At 48.8% G+C, this 19,639-nt stretch overlaps 6 protein-coding genes across 6 annotated transcripts; 4 read left to right on the top strand and 2 right to left on the bottom strand.

Annotated features, from left to right (window-relative positions):
- The first annotated feature begins 1,553 nt into the window (after nucleotides 1-1,553).
- On the top strand, nucleotides 1,554-3,455 carry EDB91DRAFT_889101 (uncharacterized protein). Its single transcript, XM_041328733.1, has 5 exons — nucleotides 1,554-1,903; nucleotides 1,947-2,133; nucleotides 2,218-2,796; nucleotides 2,849-3,312; nucleotides 3,360-3,455. Exons 2-5 carry the CDS (start codon nucleotides 2,019-2,021, stop codon nucleotides 3,366-3,368), a joined length of 1,167 nt encoding a protein of 388 aa, XP_041171918.1. The 5' UTR covers nucleotides 1,554-1,903; nucleotides 1,947-2,018; the 3' UTR covers nucleotides 3,369-3,455.
- A 316-nt stretch (nucleotides 3,456-3,771) lies between these two features.
- EDB91DRAFT_1163460 (uncharacterized protein) lies at nucleotides 3,772-5,026 on the bottom strand. The gene is made up of 2 exons (XM_041319902.1): nucleotides 4,033-5,026; nucleotides 3,772-3,969 (listed from the first exon to the last, which is right to left on the bottom strand). Exons 1-2 carry the CDS (start codon nucleotides 4,562-4,564, stop codon nucleotides 3,893-3,895), a joined length of 609 nt encoding a protein of 202 aa, XP_041171917.1. The 5' UTR covers nucleotides 4,565-5,026; the 3' UTR covers nucleotides 3,772-3,892.
- Nucleotides 5,027-6,493: 1,467 nt separating this feature from the next.
- Nucleotides 6,494-9,913, top strand: EDB91DRAFT_1239510 (Dna2-domain-containing protein; the record flags this gene model as incomplete). Its single annotated transcript, XM_041321863.1, has 7 exons — nucleotides 6,494-6,862; nucleotides 6,915-7,457; nucleotides 7,507-8,442; nucleotides 8,507-8,632; nucleotides 8,869-9,155; nucleotides 9,208-9,505; nucleotides 9,554-9,913. 7 exons carry the CDS (start codon nucleotides 6,494-6,496, stop codon nucleotides 9,911-9,913), a joined length of 2,919 nt encoding a protein of 972 aa, XP_041171916.1.
- A 445-nt stretch (nucleotides 9,914-10,358) lies between these two features.
- On the top strand, nucleotides 10,359-13,732 carry EDB91DRAFT_888998 (glycoside hydrolase family 5 protein). Its single transcript, XM_041328732.1, has 9 exons — nucleotides 10,359-11,270; nucleotides 11,372-11,474; nucleotides 11,526-11,688; nucleotides 11,749-11,867; nucleotides 11,930-12,015; nucleotides 12,067-12,268; nucleotides 12,322-12,591; nucleotides 12,640-12,859; nucleotides 12,931-13,732. The coding sequence occupies exons 1-9, from the start codon at nucleotides 10,796-10,798 to the stop codon at nucleotides 13,465-13,467; spliced, it is 2,175 nt and encodes a 724-aa protein (XP_041171915.1). The 5' UTR covers nucleotides 10,359-10,795; the 3' UTR covers nucleotides 13,468-13,732.
- A 1,873-nt stretch (nucleotides 13,733-15,605) lies between these two features.
- Nucleotides 15,606-16,722, bottom strand: EDB91DRAFT_1061031 (uncharacterized protein; the record flags this gene model as incomplete). Its single annotated transcript, XM_041314399.1, has 4 exons — nucleotides 15,606-16,064; nucleotides 16,121-16,189; nucleotides 16,241-16,485; nucleotides 16,536-16,722. The coding sequence occupies 4 exons, from the start codon at nucleotides 16,720-16,722 to the stop codon at nucleotides 15,606-15,608; spliced, it is 960 nt and encodes a 319-aa protein (XP_041171914.1).
- A 92-nt stretch (nucleotides 16,723-16,814) lies between these two features.
- EDB91DRAFT_1163439 (uncharacterized protein) lies at nucleotides 16,815-18,436 on the top strand. The gene is made up of 7 exons (XM_041319901.1): nucleotides 16,815-16,878; nucleotides 16,931-17,138; nucleotides 17,190-17,333; nucleotides 17,390-17,596; nucleotides 17,695-18,044; nucleotides 18,099-18,133; nucleotides 18,199-18,436. Exons 1-5 carry the CDS (start codon nucleotides 16,865-16,867, stop codon nucleotides 18,037-18,039), a joined length of 918 nt encoding a protein of 305 aa, XP_041171913.1. The 5' UTR covers nucleotides 16,815-16,864; the 3' UTR covers nucleotides 18,040-18,044; nucleotides 18,099-18,133; nucleotides 18,199-18,436.
- Nucleotides 18,437-19,639: the final 1,203 nt, after the last annotated feature.

Genomic DNA, 19,639 nt, shown 5'->3' with positions numbered 1-19,639 from the left:
TCAAGACGTTCAATTGAAGTTCAATTTGCGGCAGCCCATTCTAGAACGAACCTTTTTTTTCCCACTCATTGCAAACTGGGAGATCATGGTTATCTTGACCCTATAGTACGTAGGAAACGGCGGCCGCCCTAAGATGATTGCAAAATTCGAAATAAATATTAGTTTTAAGTTGTCGTAGTACTGTAGGACCTCACAACATAGCACTCTATTGATTAGCTTCTTCATGAAAGTCTTCTCGAAGCAGCAAATTAAAACTTCTGTTGGAGTCGCCGTCGAAGCTTCAATCTGAGCAGCTCTTCCGCCCTGGACGCGGTCAAGGGCTTCAGGTGAAGGGTATCACACACGTACCGATGCCGAAGTCACCGTGGTTCGTATTGCTTTCAGACTTACGTCGATCACTAACTGGAGTCAATAGGAGTATTACTATTATGTAGCCACTCCTACTGTATCGCTGGAGCCCGACGCCATGGCGAGAAATGCAGGCTCCTCCGGCAATGGACGCTTATACAAGCCGGAATGATGAGAAGCAGGACTCAGGCGCAAGTTTGATGATATGTATGATATGATCAGGGTACTGGGGAAGGCCATGATGTCGTCTTTAAGTATGGGCCCTTCAGTTTGGTTGAACAAAGAGCCACACAGGCAAAGTATGAACCCGAGCCTGACTCAGGTTCAGTCTGAAGCCTGAGAAACGGTTAGCAGTTAACCTCTTCCGGTGTCATTAGTGTCATTGTGGGCGCAAGGTACTTCCAAGGTACAGTGATCCTGGACTGTGGGAAGAGTTATAGATAATCTCGTTTGAAATATTTTTTGCCGCCCGTTTTGTTGGAAGACAAATGGACAAAACCCTGGTTTAATGACATACGTACTAGTATCCTGGCAAACCGGGGCGTGACAGATAATCTTTGCCTATACCTAATAAGCTAGGGATTACGAGAAATGTTATTCACAGCTTGTGACAATCCGATTAAAATTGGATCCATGCAAAGTCAAACCCAAGTTGGGAGAAATGAAAGGCATTCTCCGTGTTCGGGGTGTTTGCATCGCCGGAGGGTGAAGGAGATCTCTGATCAACTGACGAGTCTTAGCGCTTCCACCAAATCAGTGTGAGTGACAACGCGCCGTGTTGCTGGGACACTGAGCCCTACTAGTGTTCCCTGACAATATCAACGGCTTCTCGCGAGTGGGCTTACCGTCGAAATGTAATTGTGGAGTATATTTTACGCATGGTGGTGAGTCTTGATCTGAGTCTTTTTACGCATGAATGACGCGCGTACAGTATAGTTCGAGGAAATGCAACCGTTGTTGGTTGGATATTAATGGGGGTAGTTATTTGTGCGGCACCGCCGCGAACCAATACAGGCAATTGCAAGCCGGCACTTCTCAAGAGCATGTCACCGCGAAGCCTTGCGCGTGCTCTTGTAGTTTGATCAAAGGGGTTCCAGATTTATGTTCGTAACAAATCATCCCCTCAGGTCATACAAAAGCTGTTAATTGAAAATAGTATCGAATCATCCGGGAAACTCGCTGCCATGTTTGCCGATCCGTTACTAGTACCCCCCACCCCCACACTCTTTATATTAGCCTCCTCCGATTAATGTGCTTCACAATCTTTGACGCACAAATCACATCACTCTCATGTTACATTCTCCTGCACACATCATGCATTGCTCGCGCGACGTCACGCTTCACTCTCATGAGGCGCGTTCAGAACGCTCCTCATCGCCATCCACTAGCAGCATGACGAGTTCATGTAGTTCCGATCCTTCGTGGCTAATATCGCCGAGTCACAGTACAGAAGACATTTTTCAAACGATCACAAAGGTCAGAAAAAGCTGGAAAACTCTGAAGGGTAATACTGAGCCTGTATGGCCACCTTATCTCGAGGCCACGATGCTTAAAGGTGCGAATCACATTTGCTGATCACAGCTTGATCACAGCCTTAGCTCACTCATCTAGGCCTTCAAGAATATGAACCCGTTGCCTCGCGGGAAACCCAAATTTTGGGTCGATTCCCTATGCGCAATCGCTTCATATCGGAGTACATTTACCGCAAGACGGGAAAGCACAGGTCATCAAAGCAAATAGGCAGTCGTCTACAACAATTTAGGGACACATCCGAGGGACGGGAATGTGAGTAACCGCATCCCGTGGCCGTTTATGCGTTCATTGAGACGGCATCATTAATATTCTTCTATTTTGGTTTATTTTTGGTAGTGATCGATTCCCTCACCCGATGTTATCTTACGCGGAGTGAAGTCGGCTCGTCACGGAGGTTTTCTCCTCATAAACATGGGTTTGAGGGTGAATCCAAGCCTCCGCTTTCCTATTTATCCTCGGACTCTTCAACAAGCGACAGCTCATCAACCTCCTCATCCGCTGACTCGCCCATGTCCTCTGCACGTCATTACAGCCAAGCCATGCCATCATCTAAACAAAATAACCTTCCCGATACGCGTGCTCCAGTATACATTGACATTTTACCAGAGTCTAGCTCACTCTCGAGCTCTTCTTCATCACGTTCACGTGCACCATCCTCTTCCGCTACAACCCACCCCTCATCGAACACACCGCGTCGCATGAGGGACATTGATCCCACCGTAACCTTCGTCTCGCCCTCTGCCGTGGTTGGCAAATCATCCTATATAGTGTTATTAGATGGCGCACCCATACACAGCGAGGACACGAAACTCGAATGCGTTGGACCATATTTCACCGGTTCTTCCGGTGACGGTCCATTGCTATACAGCACAGCTCTAGCTCCCAAGTATTGGGAGACCTTGTGCAAATCTCCAGGTTCGTACCTTTTGACTTTGACGTGCAACAGGCGTTTGATTTTTCGCTCAAGACCCTACCATATACACCATCATTCAAGATGTGTACCGTGCTCCAGACCCAACAACTCCTACAAGGTCTTCGGGTCGCCCACGCCCTGTTCTTATCTTCTCTGCTATATACCACTTCAGATACCCAGTCTCTGCACGCACGCCCCCCTCTTCCATGTCATCACACTTTGCATATCAAGCCAATTCACCAGTTCTCGCAAACAATGCCTATGCTTATCCCGATTCAACCAACCCCATCCGTCCGCACCCATTCCAAAACTATCCTATGTCTCCGAACCCCTCGGGCCAAGGCTGGCCTCACGCGCACGAATACAACACGCCAAACCGGCTGGATGAGCCATTTATGTTGGACGTCAACCTGAATGGCTTCTCCTTCGATGACTTCATGACCAACATTCATGAATCGCCTGAGACGACACCAACACAATCGTCGTCGTCAAGCTTCCCGAAGGACATCCGTAATTATGTGAGTAATCGACTCGATGACGAGGTCTTGGCTTACATTTCTACCAGATCATGTAAAAATGTAGTGCGCATATAATCGTAATATTGGCATGTACTGTATGCTTGCTATATTGTAGTCCCCAGTGGGGCCAGCTACTTCCAGATCATTCGTCCGTCTGACGGCGATTAGACCGGACGTGACGTTGCATTTTGTGGCTTCTGCGGGCAACTCATTCCGCGTTGATTGTCACGATGGTCATCTGGTGTGGAGTAGGTCCGTCATTATGAGTATTACAGACAGATATGTATAACTGCGCCGACAGCTGGGAGCCCTTAATAGCTATTCTCGTTCCTCTTCTGATCGATGTCGCGATTCCGTAGTTGATTCCATCGTTAAGATGCTGAAGAAGGCATTCCGTCGGGCACTTGGCACCTTGTACTTAACCCCATTTAACCACTGCACGGAAACATTAATGGTTTATGGAGCATGAATTTGCAAGGTCAAATATGTCTGGCGTAAAAAAAAAAATCTACAACGAAGCGTGCTGACTGGGCAATTTTCCCATTGTTTAGAGGTGCAAATACGTTTCCCTCTCAAAGCATCATATGAACTTTGAGCTCCACAGTGCTTCTCCCTGTCTCGCCTCATCACTCCCTGCGCCATGGATCTTCGTGTTTACTGGATTTGTCGAAGTGGGCGTAAACGAACCAGCTCGAAAGAAATACTAGAAATTCAACTCACCGCTCTTTAACAGCGAGATGATTTGTATCCTCGCCGCAAACTCTCTTGTCATCAGGGTGACGTCGGTCAACTGATTAATGCCCCTGGTAATTCCTCGTCCAACTTGATCCTTCCGGGAAGCGCCTTTTGCTCCAGTAGACGCAGTGCTTATCTTGTTGTGCGCGTCACCAAGTGCGTCGACCCAGGTACGCATGGCCATGGCTCCCGCCATTCCGTCCCACTTGCTCATCTCAAGGATCATATTTGTGATGCCAGCAACGATAGCCGCCACTTCATGCTCTATGTTTCGTACTGCATCCAACCCCACTTTCGTATCAGGGAAGTGCTCGTGAATTCTGGCGATGATGGGCTGGTAGGCGACGCCATCGCCGGCTTGTCTGCCCACAGTACCCCCAATGAGCCAGGGCTTTGCCTGATCAATGGCGCTATAGATGTCTGCACGAAGTGTTGGAGACACGGACTTCTTGGCGTCTCCTTTGGCTCCGCTAGCGCTTGCGGCTGCTGCGAGGGTGCTAGAAAGGCTGCTGAACATGATAAGGTTATGGTTTTGGTTGATGCGCCGCGAATGTTCTGCTATTCTTGTGGTTAGCCTTTGCTAAAGGACTTGCGAGGGATCGATTGAAAAAGATGTGCGGAGGCTATGCTGCGCCTGATGCCGGGTAGTATGTAAACGACGTACGCCTCGTCTTGGGCTGTACACATGGGAAACACGAGGTAACGGAGGTAAGAGTCTCATGATGGTGATCAAAAGGGGAAGTCGGATGATTAAAAGTCGTAAAGACGTCCATTTTGGGACCATTGTTTCTTTCAACTGACTCGGACAAAGCTGCGATAAGTCTGCGATTGGATGCACGGCTTACATGAAAAAGTCAAGTCCAATCTCTTGACGTTAAATGCTAATTGTGATCAGGGGCACCTAGCCTCGGAAAATGAAATGATTGCTCGTGCATTCGTGCCAAGATCAGGGCGTTATCATGGCGCTCTTACAGTGGACGCGGTTATAGAGCAGTAGCCTAACCGTGCATCGTTACTGTTGGTCTAGGCCTAGGATATGGTTTGTTGCCGTTGCCGTTGCTATATCTTTTAACCACATCCATGGAGTCACCAAATCAGTGGCTGTGTACCTTGCACCTGTGATAGTGGACGTAATATGCGGGGAAACAAACGGTGAGGGCATCGCGATGACTTGCGATGATAGCCTACGTATATCGAACGCACGGCATCATTGCCAGGAAGACGTCTGGATGGGGCTTCTGCAAGCTCAAATTTTGCCATAGATCGTTCGCAGTACATCGAATTCGTGACTCACTGGGATCGCGCTGAACACGTGTAATAGTCACTTGTGTTGTCCGAGAAATGGAATGTGGTACTCTTGCTCACATCCCCTCCTTCGCGAACGCCTGCAAAGTTGTTTGAGAACGCTGCTGGCAATGTTCGCGGAGTTAAAACTCGTGACCACATAAATGTCAACAAACGCGTCGCGAAGGCTGGCGTTACGGCGCGTGCCATCAATTGTCGAAGCATTCAGTGCACCTTTCATCTTTCTAGTCCGTCATGCCTCAAGCGATACCGAACACTCCCGACGAGAATGCCTTCATGGAGAACCTACTTTCAGGGCTCGATTCAGCACGCCAACCAGAACATCCACCAAAGCTTAAACGACCAGTTTCTTGCTCTTCCATTGCTCCACGAACGCCCTCGAAAAATGCGGGCAGTCGTCCTGGCACTCGCAGTAATGACCTCGACATCTCTATGCTTCTAGATGGCGCAGAAAACTGGGACTGGAATGACATGGAAGTAGACTTTCTTACACCACAGAAATTCAACTCCGGAAAGACGCCAATTAAGGTGAGTTTGCACTCGAAGCCACTTCTTGCTCTGACTCGTGGAAAGAAAACGCCCAGTCGTAGACCGCCTTCTGTAAAGGGCTCTCCTCCAGTAAGGAGATCCGTGTCTTTGTCTGCCACTGCTCCTCCCATCAATGAGACTGCTCTGGATGTGAAAGCACTTCTTGAAGGCGCTGAAAATTGGGACTGGGGAGACATGGAAGATGAATTTCTTACGCCAAAAAAGCCTCGAGTGAAGTCCAAGGTGAGTCCACCATCCTGCTAACCATGATACCCCTGTTAAAGCTCTGCAGACGGCAGTAATGCCTGCGAAGCGACACGCCAAAGAGACGTGCACACGATGTGTGGTAGAAGACATTCAAGAGGACAATTCAGCAGTGTTTCAAAAGGTTTGGAGACCCAAAACTGTGTGGATTGCACTTTGTCATAATATAGTACTACAGGTACTTTCTGTGCGTCTCCAGCCAACTGGAGATCGCCGAACAGTGATTCTCTGTGACGACTGGGCAGACACAGATATTCGCAAAGGTAAATAGTTTTTACATGCTTCGTGTTTACGCTGACGTATCTCAGGGAACATCATCAACGTCCTGGGCGATTTTGATTCCTTCGGGATGATTAAGATAACGTCTAAAACCAATTTTCTGATTAATCATCCAGACCTCTTGATCACAGCTACTGCGCTATCCAACGCACCACAGTGCAGGCGCAAACCGCTTCTCTCCGCGCTCGTCCGTTCGACCTTGGATGTCACCCCATCGCTCATATGGGGTAACATGCTTCACGAAGTTGTGCAAATATGCATGGCTGAACAGAGATGGGACGAACGTTTCGTTGAAGAGCATACTGAGGAGATCATCAAGAAGAATATTGCGGAGCTTGTCAAGATCAACGTCGGTGTCGACGAAGCGAAACGTGAAGTGAAGGCCCGTTCAAAGGGTCTTCGAGTATTCTCTGAACGCTATATTGCGGAGAATCCGAAGGTGATCGTTGCTGGCAACTACGCAGATTCAACCGTTAACAATGTTATTGTAGGCTGATGCAGTTCTCACCAACACCCGCGCGGCTGCGAATCAACATTCTCTTCTTGCCATATCCCAGCTCCATGATGTGGAAGAGGACATTTGGTCTCCGACTTATGGACTAAAAGGCAAGCTCGATGCCACCGTCCAGGCAGTCATTGCTGAGAGCACGCTCGACAAATATGTTAAGAAGGAACCTTTGCTGACCACACACATAATGCCATTTGAGATCAAGACTGGTAGAACAGTAGCAGGGATGGAACATCGTGCCCAGACGATGCTTTACACCCTCTTGATAGCAGAACGGTACGGTGTCGAGGTTCCGAGCGGGCTCCTGTACTACACCCAGAGCGAGGAGGTCGTCCGTGTCCCGCAAAGCCGGAACGAGCTCCGAGCACTGATAGGCGCAAGGAACGAAATGGCAGCATATACGATGCGAAGGAATACGCATGGCAAGGAAAAGGAGATCGAAGAGCCTTTTTTACCTCCTACGATTGACGACGAAAGACTATGCAACAAGTGCTATGCAGTGGATACCTGTATGCTATTTCGCAAGGTTTGATCATCACCATACACTATGGATTGTGCTGACGTCATGACTACAGGCTGTTGAGAACGTCGTTGATATATCTTCACCGATCGCAGACTTGTACGACCTCAAAACCTCGCATCTGAAGCCTTCTCATCTCACGTTTTTTAAACAATGGGAAGAGCTCATTTCGCTTGAGGAGCAGGACGCCATTCGGTTCAAAAAGGAGCTATGGTGCATGACCGCTCAAGAACGCGAGGAGAAAGGGAGATGTTTCAGCTCGATGGTCATAGACGCATCCTTCCGGTCGGAAAAAGTTCCAAACAGTGGCAAGATACACCAGCACACCTATTGTTTTGTTCGTGCTTCTGTTGCTCAGGACGTCTCATTCTTGAATGGGCACATGAGTCGTGGAGATGCTATCACGGTCTCCGTTGAGCCTGATCTTCTTGCTCTCGCACGCGGGTTCATTGTAGAGCTAACACCAGAGACAGTCGTCGTTGGTGTGGACCACGAGTTGAGTGTGGACAAGATAGAAGCCAGACTCGAGACACTTCGAGGAGCGAAGACACCTGCAGTCTTCCGAGTTGACAAGGATGAGCTATCGGGCGGTATGGCGCGGATCAGAGATAATTTAGCCCAACTATTCTATACCGAGGGAGATGCGAGACGTCTAGAGCTCGTCGTGGACCTGCGACGCCCGTTATTTGATAACGAAGAGACGATCACTGACAACCTGCAACGCGTCCCGGAGTATGTCATCGCTAGCTCGGGTATGAACCCTAGTCAACTTGCTGCGATGAAGCGGGCCTTGAGTGCACGCGATTACGCGCTCATCCTCGGCATGCCTGGCACAGGCAAGACGACCGTAATTGCTGCGCTCATCCGGACTATTGTGGCCATGGGTAAGACGGTCCTTTTGACGTCGTACACGCACTCGGCTGTAGACACAATATTGCTCAAGCTGCAGGATGCAGACTTCGGCATTTTAAGACTTGGTAATGTCGATAAGGTATGTCTCTCCGAAACCACGAGTCTTCGTATGTTGGCTCATTATTCCGTATTTTTATGTCTAGGTGCATCCCAGTGTTCGCAAATTTACGCTATCTGGGCGTAGGTTGCCTACGACGGTCGAGGAATTGGAGAACCAAGTCATCACTCCACCTGTTGTAGCTACTACATGCTTGACAATTGATCAGTACGTCTGTCTCTCGATGTGTTTCCTTATGCTCATTTTCCATTTCCCACCAGTGCCCTCTTTTCACGCAGAATATTCGACTTTTGCATCGTCGATGAAGCTTCTCAGATTACCCTGCCCACATGTCTAGGTCCCCTTCGATTTACCGAGAAATTCGTTTTGGTCGGAGATCATTTCCAGCTTCCCCCCCTAGTGAGTCTCTTTGTCGCGTATCATGGTCTCCCTTTTATGGATTTCCAGGTCCGTAATCCTGCTGCGCGAAAAGGCGGCCTGGAAACATCTCTCTTCCGACGCCTCTCTGAAGCGCATCCACACGCAGTGGTTGATCTCACATATCAATATCGCATGAACGAGGACATTATGCAGTTGTCGAACAAGCTCATATACGGAGACCGTCTGCGATGTGGATCAGAGGAAGTAGCCAAGCGCACTCTGGTTCTTCCCAACGAGTGTATGGTCGGCAAACTGGAGCCGGGAATGTGCCTGTGCGAGGAATCTTGCTGGTTGCGGTATCTCTTATCAGAAAGGTCAGTTCGCTACATGTGTTGCGGCAAGCTGACTTACCACCTTTTCCACCAGCTGCAAAGTCGTATTCCTTGATACAGATCAGTTACCTGCCCACGATTCAAGAGTCGGGGATCTCGTCCAGAATGATGTTGAGGCCCAGCTTGTGTACCAGATTACCGAAGCGTTCTTAAGATCAGGAATTCAGGAGGACCAGATCGGGATCATGTCTCTTTATCGCCAGCAGATAAAGCTTCTATCACATCTTCTTCAAGATAGGAAGGATTTAGAGATTCTCACAGCGGACAGAAGTCAAGGACGTGATAAGGACTGTATCATCATCTCCATGGTCAGATCCAACGACCACGGGAAGGTAAGTGCTATCAGTTCAGTTGCTGCGCCAGCTCACGCTCCTCGGCAGATTGGAGACTTGCTCAAGGACTGGCGGCGGGTCAATGTGTCGTTCACACGTGCGCGGTCGAAATTGATCATCATTGGCTCCCGGAAGACCTTGAATTCAACTGAACTTTTGTCGGTCTTCTTGGAGCTCATGGATGAGCGGGGCTGGATATTGACGCTGCCTGTCGGCGCAGAAGACAAGCACCCGGCGTTCCAAAGCGCAAGGTGTGGTATTCGCAGTCCTGCGAAGCGAAGTCAGGAGCATAGATCAGCAGTTAGTCTCAGCGAACCGCCCTCAAAGAAACCGAGAACTCCGAGGGTCGAAGAGGGGATTCTCAAGGGCCGGCCCATCTTGCAGGACGTCGTGAACGGTGGGAAGTGATCACACATCTTAGGTTGATACTATCACATACTTTAGGACATACATATTTTATTGTTAATCGTGCAACCACGTCTACACCGGACATATGTTTAAATATTTCTCCTACACCTCCCGAAGGTGTACTAAACGAAGGAGACTACCTGAAAGCGTTGTAAATAACTAACCCTTCTTGTTCCCCCGCCCGAGTTCAAGTCCGATCAATCCTAGCCAGACCTACTATGTATAGAAGGAAGACAGTCCGGGTCGTAGCAGACAAAATTTGCGATTCTTCAAGGACCATAAACTTCAACACTATTCAGATCTATTGCAAAGGACTAGCTCGAACTCGAGTTTGCTGTCAAGGCAGCAACACTATGCACGAGAACTACTAGGGTCATAACTGGTTTGATACTAGGGATTTCGATTAGTCAGCACTCTAGCTTCAGGAGTCAGGACAGCCTCAGGAACTTTCGATGTGTGCTACATAGAGTTCGGTGTCTTGCATCGTCTGCTTGCAAACGTTCCTTCTCTCGCTGGTATCAGCGGTGGCACCCTCCCGAGTCACGTCGGATGATGTCTGGTCGCTGCTCCAAGTTCTACAATTCCAAAGCAGACCTACCATTTACCCCATTACTCATGCTACTTCTCGACTTGGTATTCCAGTACAGCGAGTGTACTTCAAGGGCCGAATCGCAACAGAAGACATTTAAATTATAGAGTACGAAACTGTTCCCCGAAGGAGTGAATTCAATTGAGTAAGTATGCGCGTTGTTATTATGTTCGACGTAACCACCGTTTGCCGGCATGGGACCGAACAACAAAATGCCTTTAGGCCGCTAGCCTTCTGAGTTTCAAGGTCACGCTCTTGCTTGTCCCCATCACAGTCTTTACTACACAACCGAGATGTCATCGAGACCTGACAGCTTCGCAGAGGTCTCTTTGGCTGCTCCTGACACTCCTTCGTTGAAAACCAGCCAGCCTCTTTGGATTTCAACCCCCGAGGCAGCAACTACTCCCCGCCACTCCTTCATTTACACCTCAAGCAGTTCTTCTCCATTATCACCAGCTCAAGAGAAGGGAAACCCAGGTCCCTCTGGGGAAGAAATAAAACCTTCTCATTCAAAGAAGGGTGCTAAATACGTACGCCCCATTCTATTGTCTCTCTCTGTTGTTCTGGTAGCGGTTGCGGTGGTGGTACCAGTCTACTTTTTTGTGATCAAACATCACAATCATGAGTCGGACATGACCAACGGAACAAGTTCTTCGGAGCCTTCGTCCGTCGGCTCTCACGCCAGTCCAACTCGCGGGGAAAATGGTTCTACGGTCACTACCTCGGACGGATCGACTTTCACATATAATAACCCTTTTGGTGGATATTGTGAGTACATTCCTTGTATCGCAGGACCCTAAAAGATTACCTGTGTTCCGTATCTCGCATTCTTCGTTGTCCGGTGCTAGTTGCTGATACAATGCTCACAGGGGTAGATGATCCTAATGATCCATTCAATAATGACGCGCGTCCTAACTCATGGACACCACCGCTGAACCAAAGTTGGGTGTGGGGCCAAAACAAGGTTAATGGGTAAGGATACCAGTCACCTTCTATGTACATCTGACATTTATGAGTCCGTAGCGTAAATATCGGTGGCCTCTTTGTTCTCGAGCCGTTCATTTCACCAGCTCTATTCGAGAGTTATCCAGAAGCTATCGATGAATGGTCACTAAGTACACTCATGGCCGCGGACACTGTCAACGGAGGACTGAATCAGATTGAGGAGCATTACAAGACGTTCATCGTGAGCTTATAATTGTCTACTTACGTGGCATTAACGAGTTAATAAAATTGATTGTCGCAGACCGAGCAGGACATAGCGGAAATTGCTGGCGCTGGGTTGAATTGGATACGTTTGCCCATCCCTTTTTGGGCTATCGAGAAGTGGGATTTTGAGCCTTTCCTCGAGCAGGTTTGCTGGCCGTAAGTGATGGGATGAGCATTCGGGTTCACGCCCTAACAGGTGCTACTGTGATTCTTTCCAGATATATCTTACGAGTTCTTCAATGGGCACGGAAGTATGGCCTTCGGGTCAACCTTGATCTTCACACAATTCCTGGCTCTCAGAACGGTACGCTGTTTCCTGAAAAATTGCGGTAGGACGATCTAACATGACGGCTAGGTTTCAATCACTCCGGAAAGTTTGGGAAGATCAATTTTCTCAATGGAGTCATGGGTGTTGCGAACGCGCAGCGCGCTCTCGGTTACATCAGGATCATCGCCGAATTCATTTCGCAGCCTGAGTGGAGGGATGTTGTGCCGGTCTTTAGCATCATGAATGAAGCTAGGGTTGCTGTCATTGGTATGGATCAGATGACGTCTTTGTAAGTTCTTGCTGTGTTGTCCTCTGGTGCAGTGCTTACAAAAGCTTTATTAGTTACCTGCAGGCCCACGATATGATTCGCGATATCACAGGGTACGGGGAAGGAAATGGGCCGTATATTGCAATCCATGATGGCTTCCAAGGTCTTTCATCATGGGCAGGGTTCTTGGAGGGATCAGATCGTATCATCCTGGACACTCACCCTTATTTGGCTTTCGATGGTAGTCCCAACACAGAGCCCATAGCGACAGGAACTGGGTTGGATGCTGGGGGTATCTGGCCAACTCTAGCCTGCTCGAGATGGGCGACTTCGATGAATACTAGGTAATCTTCAAGCTTGTGTCTCACCAACAGCTAACATATGAATGACAGTCAAACGGCGTTTGGCGTCACCTTCGCTGGCGAATTTAGCAACGGCTTCAACGATTGCGGACTGTACCTCAATGGGGTGGGCAATGCACAGGACGTGGCGCCGTCGTGCTCGCTCTTTTTAGACTCGTCGCAGTGGAATGATACAATGAAGGCCGGGCTTCAGCAATTCGCATTGGCGAGTATGGACGCGCTTCAGGACTGGTTTTTCTGGACCTGGAAGGTATGCATCACACCTTGTAACTTTTGATTGAGCACAAGAAGCTGAGTCTGTTTCGACATTTTTTTCACTAGATTGGGCCAACATCAAACAATACGATTGCGTCTCCACTATGGTCTTACCAGCTAGGATTGCAACAAGGATGGGTGCCCACTGACCCTCGCATGGCTACCGGGACCTGCGCTGCACTCGGAGTCGCTGCTCAACAGTTTGACGGTGTTTATCAACCTTATCAGACTGGCGGGCCTGGTGCGGGGACAATTAATCCTGTCTTGACATCTTCGTACGGTCAATATCCGCCCAAGTCCATTAGTGGGCTTACCGCAGGAGCTACACAATCCTTACTTCCTACTTACACGTCAACAAGCGCCATCCCGACGCTACCGCCGCCTACCTTTACACCAAATCCTCCGAGTTCGGTCGCCATCGGTAACGGATGGTTTGATTCGTCTGATACTGGTCTCGCTGCCACAGAAGTCGCTGGGTGTACATACCCTAATGCATGGGATGCCGTCAGTGCCGCAATGCCGACTGCCCTCTGTCCTCCCACCGCAAGTGCTAGTGCCAGTGCAGTTGTCACTTCTGCGCCTGCAGTCACGACTTCATCTTGATTCCCGACTCGGGGACTTCAAGCATTTTCTCACTTGGGCATATAATTAGAGACTAACGAACAACCCCCGAAACTCCCTAATGAGATGAGTACACTACCTTTAATACGTCTAGTTCGAGATCCAAAAGGCACATATCCTACTATTCCTTGTTCAAAGCGATTGGATTGACAGTATCAGGTTTTCACGCAGTTTAGGCTTGACCACCCTCGTGTAAAACTTTTATCGACATCCGCGTGTTCTTCTAAATTCCGCCACCCTTCTCGGAGGATTGAGCAGAAAGCCACCGACCATTAAACCTACAGTAAAATCCAATCATGACAACTGGTGACCGGAGAAACACGAAATTGTGAAGTCACATTGCAAATCAACCATACAAACTATAGTAATAATACACAGCATCAGCACATCCGTCCTCTACCGTTACCATGTGATGTCGCCTGGCTTTGAAGATCCATTTGGTATATTTGTCTTTAATTTTGAAGCAAGGTTCATCGTTCTACCAGAATCTGTGGTTCATCTCCTCGGACCTCGGGACACCCGTTGTTGAAATCCTGAAATACATGAAAAAAGGGGGGAAAAAGTGTGCGGAAAGGCATATGATGGCGACAATAGCTCCCTTCTCGACTACATTGTACAATTGCGTTTCTTATTTTTGTGGGGAGCTCATCTCCGAGAAATAGTGCTATGCCAGCCAGCTCTCTGGTCCGTACAAATATGGCGGAGAGGCGAGTGATTTCCCCCCTTCGAAGCAACGTTCCGATCCCGCCTACAACAGTTTTCTGCTCCGAATCCATCTAGGTCCATCTACCCAGTTGCATCTACCCACAGAATCTTCCTTCCCAAAAGTTCCTTTCATACCAGCAGCTAAGCGACTCAGTCGCCTGTTCGCCGATCAGTCACTTTCTCGACCATTAAATCATTTAATGCGTAGGCCGCTTCATATTCGTGATCCTTCTCGGAATTCCTCGAGCTTGAAGAGGCCATCTTTTGATGCTTCTTTTCCTTGTTGTGTTCGCAGTGCGAAGCCTGAGAAGGTTCTGTACGGCCACTAAAAAGTACGAACCCTCGTCGGTTACAAAGATCGCGCTAAGTATACCTCTTGTTTGTTCCCACCGCCTTACTGAGTTCTGCAGGTCTGTCTGATTGTGCCCTTTGTCATATGGGACTTGCACCCTCAGGGTTTGATAAACAGTCCCCTTGCCTAGTAAATCGACACCTTTGAATGCAAGGTTTCCACGATACGGTCCCTCGAGAACCAATTTGCTACAGAAATTCCGAGTCCGCAGGCACCTTACTGAACGACCTTTTTAAAGTCGAGAGCTACCTTCGCTCGACCCCTGCGGAGCTTGTACATTTTTCTCTACTCCGAGTACGAATACACAAGAGCTGTCGTCTCAGGAGTCAGGACTAGCAGGATTAAAATCCATCATCTGGCAGTAATCGCGCCCACCACAAGAACCCTAGTACACGCTGCTGCACTATACTGGGTCGCCATCCTCTGCGGTCATGTAGTCGAGAGCCGTCTCGCTAGCTTCAATATGGTCTGCACACTCGCAGCGCTCCTCCGGCCGTCCAGCAGTGTACTTCAATGATGAGTTGCCTGCCATGTTCTTCTGTTCAGCCAGCCATATTATCGGCAGGTAAGTATATAATGCGAGACCAATGGTAGCAAGTTAGTCTGATCTGCAACCTGTCTGTGCTTGACAGGCAATGCGTCGGAGGAGGGGGCGTTTTCTAGTAGAAAGTTAGGGACTGCTGGCATGTTAGGATCTTGTTGTTATACGAGGAGCGTGAAAAGCTGTCAAGGACATTCCCCACATACCCCGTGGTCTCTTGAGGGAAGTCTGTTGTCATCTTAGGATATTCCCTTCACCAAATTGCATCCGGAAAATGCTTGCAACTTGAGGGTTGGAGCTTCGTTGTGTAGGGGAAGCCGTGTGAATATTCAGAAGTGAGGTAAACAATCTGACCTGCCTAGAAACCAACGAGGTCTAGATGAGTGATCGAGAACAAACAAGTCCTGCTCTTCCGTCCTGCTAGCGCATATGTATCGTGAAAACGGGATTTATAGCTCGGTCGCAATCTGGAATACAGCATTAGGAGTTCATGATAAGCTTTGGGCTTGGCATACCGCTCCACTACTTTTTCTTCCCTCCTTTGCCTTTCCCACCAGCCTTCCCTCCGTGCGAGGCGCCGGCAGGAACAGGCCCGCTTTCAGCGCCAACGGCTGCACCCTGGGTCGCACCACCTCCTGCACCCCTCCGCTTTTTTCCTTGGGTATAAGTAGTTCGTTCCGACTTTTTCAGCCATCTTTCAGGATCCGGCGGGGGCGAGACGCCTGGTGTGACTCCCTTCGGCACACGTTTTGTCCGCACTTTCTTCTTTGTCTCCCCAGCCTCGGGCTTTTTTGTGGGCTCTTCCACAAAAGTGGGGATTGAAGCTGGTTGGGAGAGAACAGGAGGTGGCGCCGATTCTAACGTCGAGGCGATAGAGCTGGGGAGTTGAGACAAACATTGCATGAATGTAGTCGTGATGAAATCTTGGTGTGACTGGGAGGCTGATAGATTGGTGAGAACATCTGCATGTTCGTCCGAAGACTACAGCACAGATGCATAAGTGAGTTGCTAGCTATACTGCAAACGGCACAACATACAGGATCAGCTGTTTCAAGAAGTTCATTATAGATGTCCAAGGATGACTGGTACGATCCTTGGCGATAGCTCTGTTACATTATTTCGATACCAATATTGAAATGAAACAATTATATGCTTACCAGCTGAGCCTCCAAGTGCATCGCGCCCCTCTGATCTACCTCTTTTCCGTCGTTCTTAATTTCCTTCAGCACCTGAGCAGCATCTTCTTCCCGCTGAATACGGTATAATGCATATGCTCGCTCAAATGAACATTGCTCATTTATTTCAGCGATAAGCCCAAGGGCAGTGTCATACTGCTCAGTTTGGAGAAGCAGGAAAAGCTTCGTCCGTATTGCATCGCGATCACTTGGATCCAGACGCATGACTGGGGAATTTGTCAATATCGGACCATAATTCTTTTAACTAATCACTGACTCTTGTTGCAAGTACGAATCGCATTTGCGAAGTGCCCACCATCGACTTGGGCGCAGAGGGAAGTGAACAGACGTTTCAGTCTGTCTGTCAACGGAGCAGGCTGCTGCTTTTGTGAACGTCGTTGTTTTGAAGGAGTCTTGGAAGACGCGTGGCCTGCCTTTGCGGCTGGCGCAGCTTTGGGCGGCATCTTTGGTCGTCGTTGGCCGCGATGGACAGTGTCGTTAACCACGTGTCACGTTTCCTTTCCGGAATTAAAGTTGACATAAGCAACCCAGTTTCCGTCACTGAACAAGTGAAGGTACTTCGTTCACCACGCTACCGTCAGACCAATGTCGATGAAATCGTGAGCCGTTATCTTATATTTCACCTTTCTGGCTTTAAAGAATGACATACAGTAAACCAGCAACTGAAGCGAAACTTGATACTGACAAACGGGACAAGATGGACACAGAACAAGAACCAGACTCTCAGCCTGCAAGAAAGCGGCCTCGCATTGACCTTGGTGTCAGCGAGCGCAAGCGAGGCAAGAGCATGTTTGGTATTGTTCTTGGCACGCTGAACAAGGCGAAGATTGAGGATAAAGAAAGGAATGCCAGTGAAGCGGTAAGCATCACCCACCCATGTGTTTACTCAATGATATATAATTTCCCGCAGGCAAAAAAACGCCAGATGATAGACCAGCGGTTGCAAGCCAAACTTCGAAAGGAAACCGACTCGGTTCGACGCACTGAAGAAGCCAAGAAAGACAGGAACGCCGCAAATCGCAAAGAAGAAGAACTTCAGCTCAAAGATTCCATCGTGAGTGTCACTTTGATATCCTCCATCTTCCAAGAGCCAATGACCTTGTCTTGCAGAACAAGCTACGAAGAACGCATTTACCACTCTATTCTCACTTCCTATGTACATCTGACGACGTCCAATCCATTGATTCCATGGAAGACCAGACGTCATCCATGAATCCTCTAGCTCTCCCCACACGATCACACCCTCCACCTCTCTTTTATTTGCCTGCGATACTCACACCAGCCCAGGAAGCATTTGTAGAAAAACGCAAATTCAAGGTGAGCTTAGCATTTGTAGAAAAAAATACAATGCAGTAGATGCATATCTACTTCGCCTCGCTATATCGACAAATCCGGTGCTAATCCACATGGCCTAGGTCAAGGAAGCAGCCGAATCCGAATGGTCCACTTTCCACGAGGAGCGTGCTGCCGGTATCGACGAAATCAAACAGCTCCGACTACGTGTCGCCGACGAGGACGCGAGAAGGAAGAAGGAAAAGAAAGAGGAGGCCGACGCCGATGAAAAAGCTCAGGTCAACAAAGACGAGGAAATGACCTCCGAGGAGCCCAAGCTTTCTGACTCGAAGGTGGAGGAGCGTGACTCTAAGACAGAAGAAAAGACGGAGGAACGCGACTCAAAGGTGGAAGAAATGGAGGTGGATGTTGGCGCTAAGGAGGAATTAGGCATGCGTGCAGACGATGAAGATGCAGTTGAGTACTGATTTAGGTGAGTGAGCTTAAGATGCCTTTGAGATTTGTGGGTATTGATGATGGACCTTAGATTGAATAGTACAGGTGTGCGTGATCAATTTGAAGGTGGTACAGTATAATTTTTTTCTGTTCTAGGACACTGCTCTTGTGTGCTCAACTTGTTGTTCTAGTTGTCACCTGTAGTGTGCTGAATATAGTCAGGTATCGGATTTGCTCGTGATGACCGACGAACCAATGGCGTTTCCAATTTTAGGAGATACAGATAACTATAATCAAGTTCGAAGTCGTTAATCCTTGATCTTTGTTCCGGGCTTAATGGAACAATTCGTGATGAGATACTGTTGGTGTTAGCTTGGCAGCATAATACAGCATGGTTGGCACCATAGTTGCTGTATCGGCGGCAGCCTGATCATTTATCTTGGCTGTCCCGAGCTCTGGACCCTAAGCACGTAGCTACTCATTTGTTATGGTCATTGTGCTCACCCGAATGCAGGAAAAGAAACCTAGGAACTTTACGGACATCTGCCACTGGTGCCTGAGTGCCATCAACCGCCCACCGCAGGTGAGATCACACATACTAAGTCTTACAGGAGACGGTGGGAAGGTGAAGCATACCAAGTGGCAGGCCGCAACGTTCTTCCCTCTTAACGTTAGACGCTTCTCTGACAGCCTCGGCGTTAATCAAGAGACATGATGTATAAAGAACATGATGTATAAGATTGATGTATCTCCTGCAGGACGCTTCGCCCAAAATTTTGCCAGGTTATTTCGGCGCCGTACATTTGAGTATGAGGAAATCAGAAGCGAGCCAAAAGGTGAGTTGCTTAATCCCGATTACCCTTTCTGTCCCGCAGCCAAGCTTGGCAGCTAATTGATAATGGCTCCGCCGGGCACGTATACGCCAGGTCATATTTTGGCTGCCTTGCACTGCCGCATTTCAAGTTGATAACATCCTTCGGTATGTTGCCCTGCGCGAGATTACCTATCCATACTTGCATCTTCGTTGCAGCATCCTCGTCAGGACCGTCGTTCCGTGGGCAATAGAGAGTCCAAGATCCTCTACTCTAGCACGTATTAGGTGCTGGAAGGGACTGCACATCAACCCTTAGATCTGCTCGATCGATGGATCTCGGTCCAATTATTGAAACCTGTGGGCATCCGAGGATTCTTCAGCCAACTGGTAGTTCCCGACGCCACGAATGACTTTGGCTGGCCTGCCGGTAAGCGATACAGCTTACTTCACTTCCGTATGACAGCCAGCCATGCCGTGGTTTAATGACTTTTGGCTTGAGCCATTAAGCGATACAGCTTACTTTACTTTCGTATGATGGCTAGCCATGCCGGTGGTTTTAGAACCCTGGACAGCAACCTCCTTTGCTGGTATCCGGTGTAAATTCCATGGCCAACGGGAACCTTGATGGCAATTCCCCAAAGACGGTTCGAGAGAAGTTTCGGAAGTCCTCGTGATGCATTGTAGCAGGATACTCGCAGCCCGTTGCATGGATACGTGTGGGCGCTATTCCCTTCGAACGACCAGTCACCGTCTTCGGATTCAAGGAGGCGATGACACGAACGAATGGAGGTCACTTTGAAGCAACACCATTGGTCAGT

The sequence above is a fragment of the Suillus paluster genome, assembly GCF_016628075.1.
Source record: "Suillus paluster strain FC165 chromosome Unknown EDB91scaffold_92, whole genome shotgun sequence".
NCBI classification, from domain to species: domain Eukaryota; kingdom Fungi; phylum Basidiomycota; class Agaricomycetes; order Boletales; family Suillaceae; genus Suillus; species Suillus paluster.
This window is presented reverse-complemented; position numbering and strand designations above follow the sequence as displayed.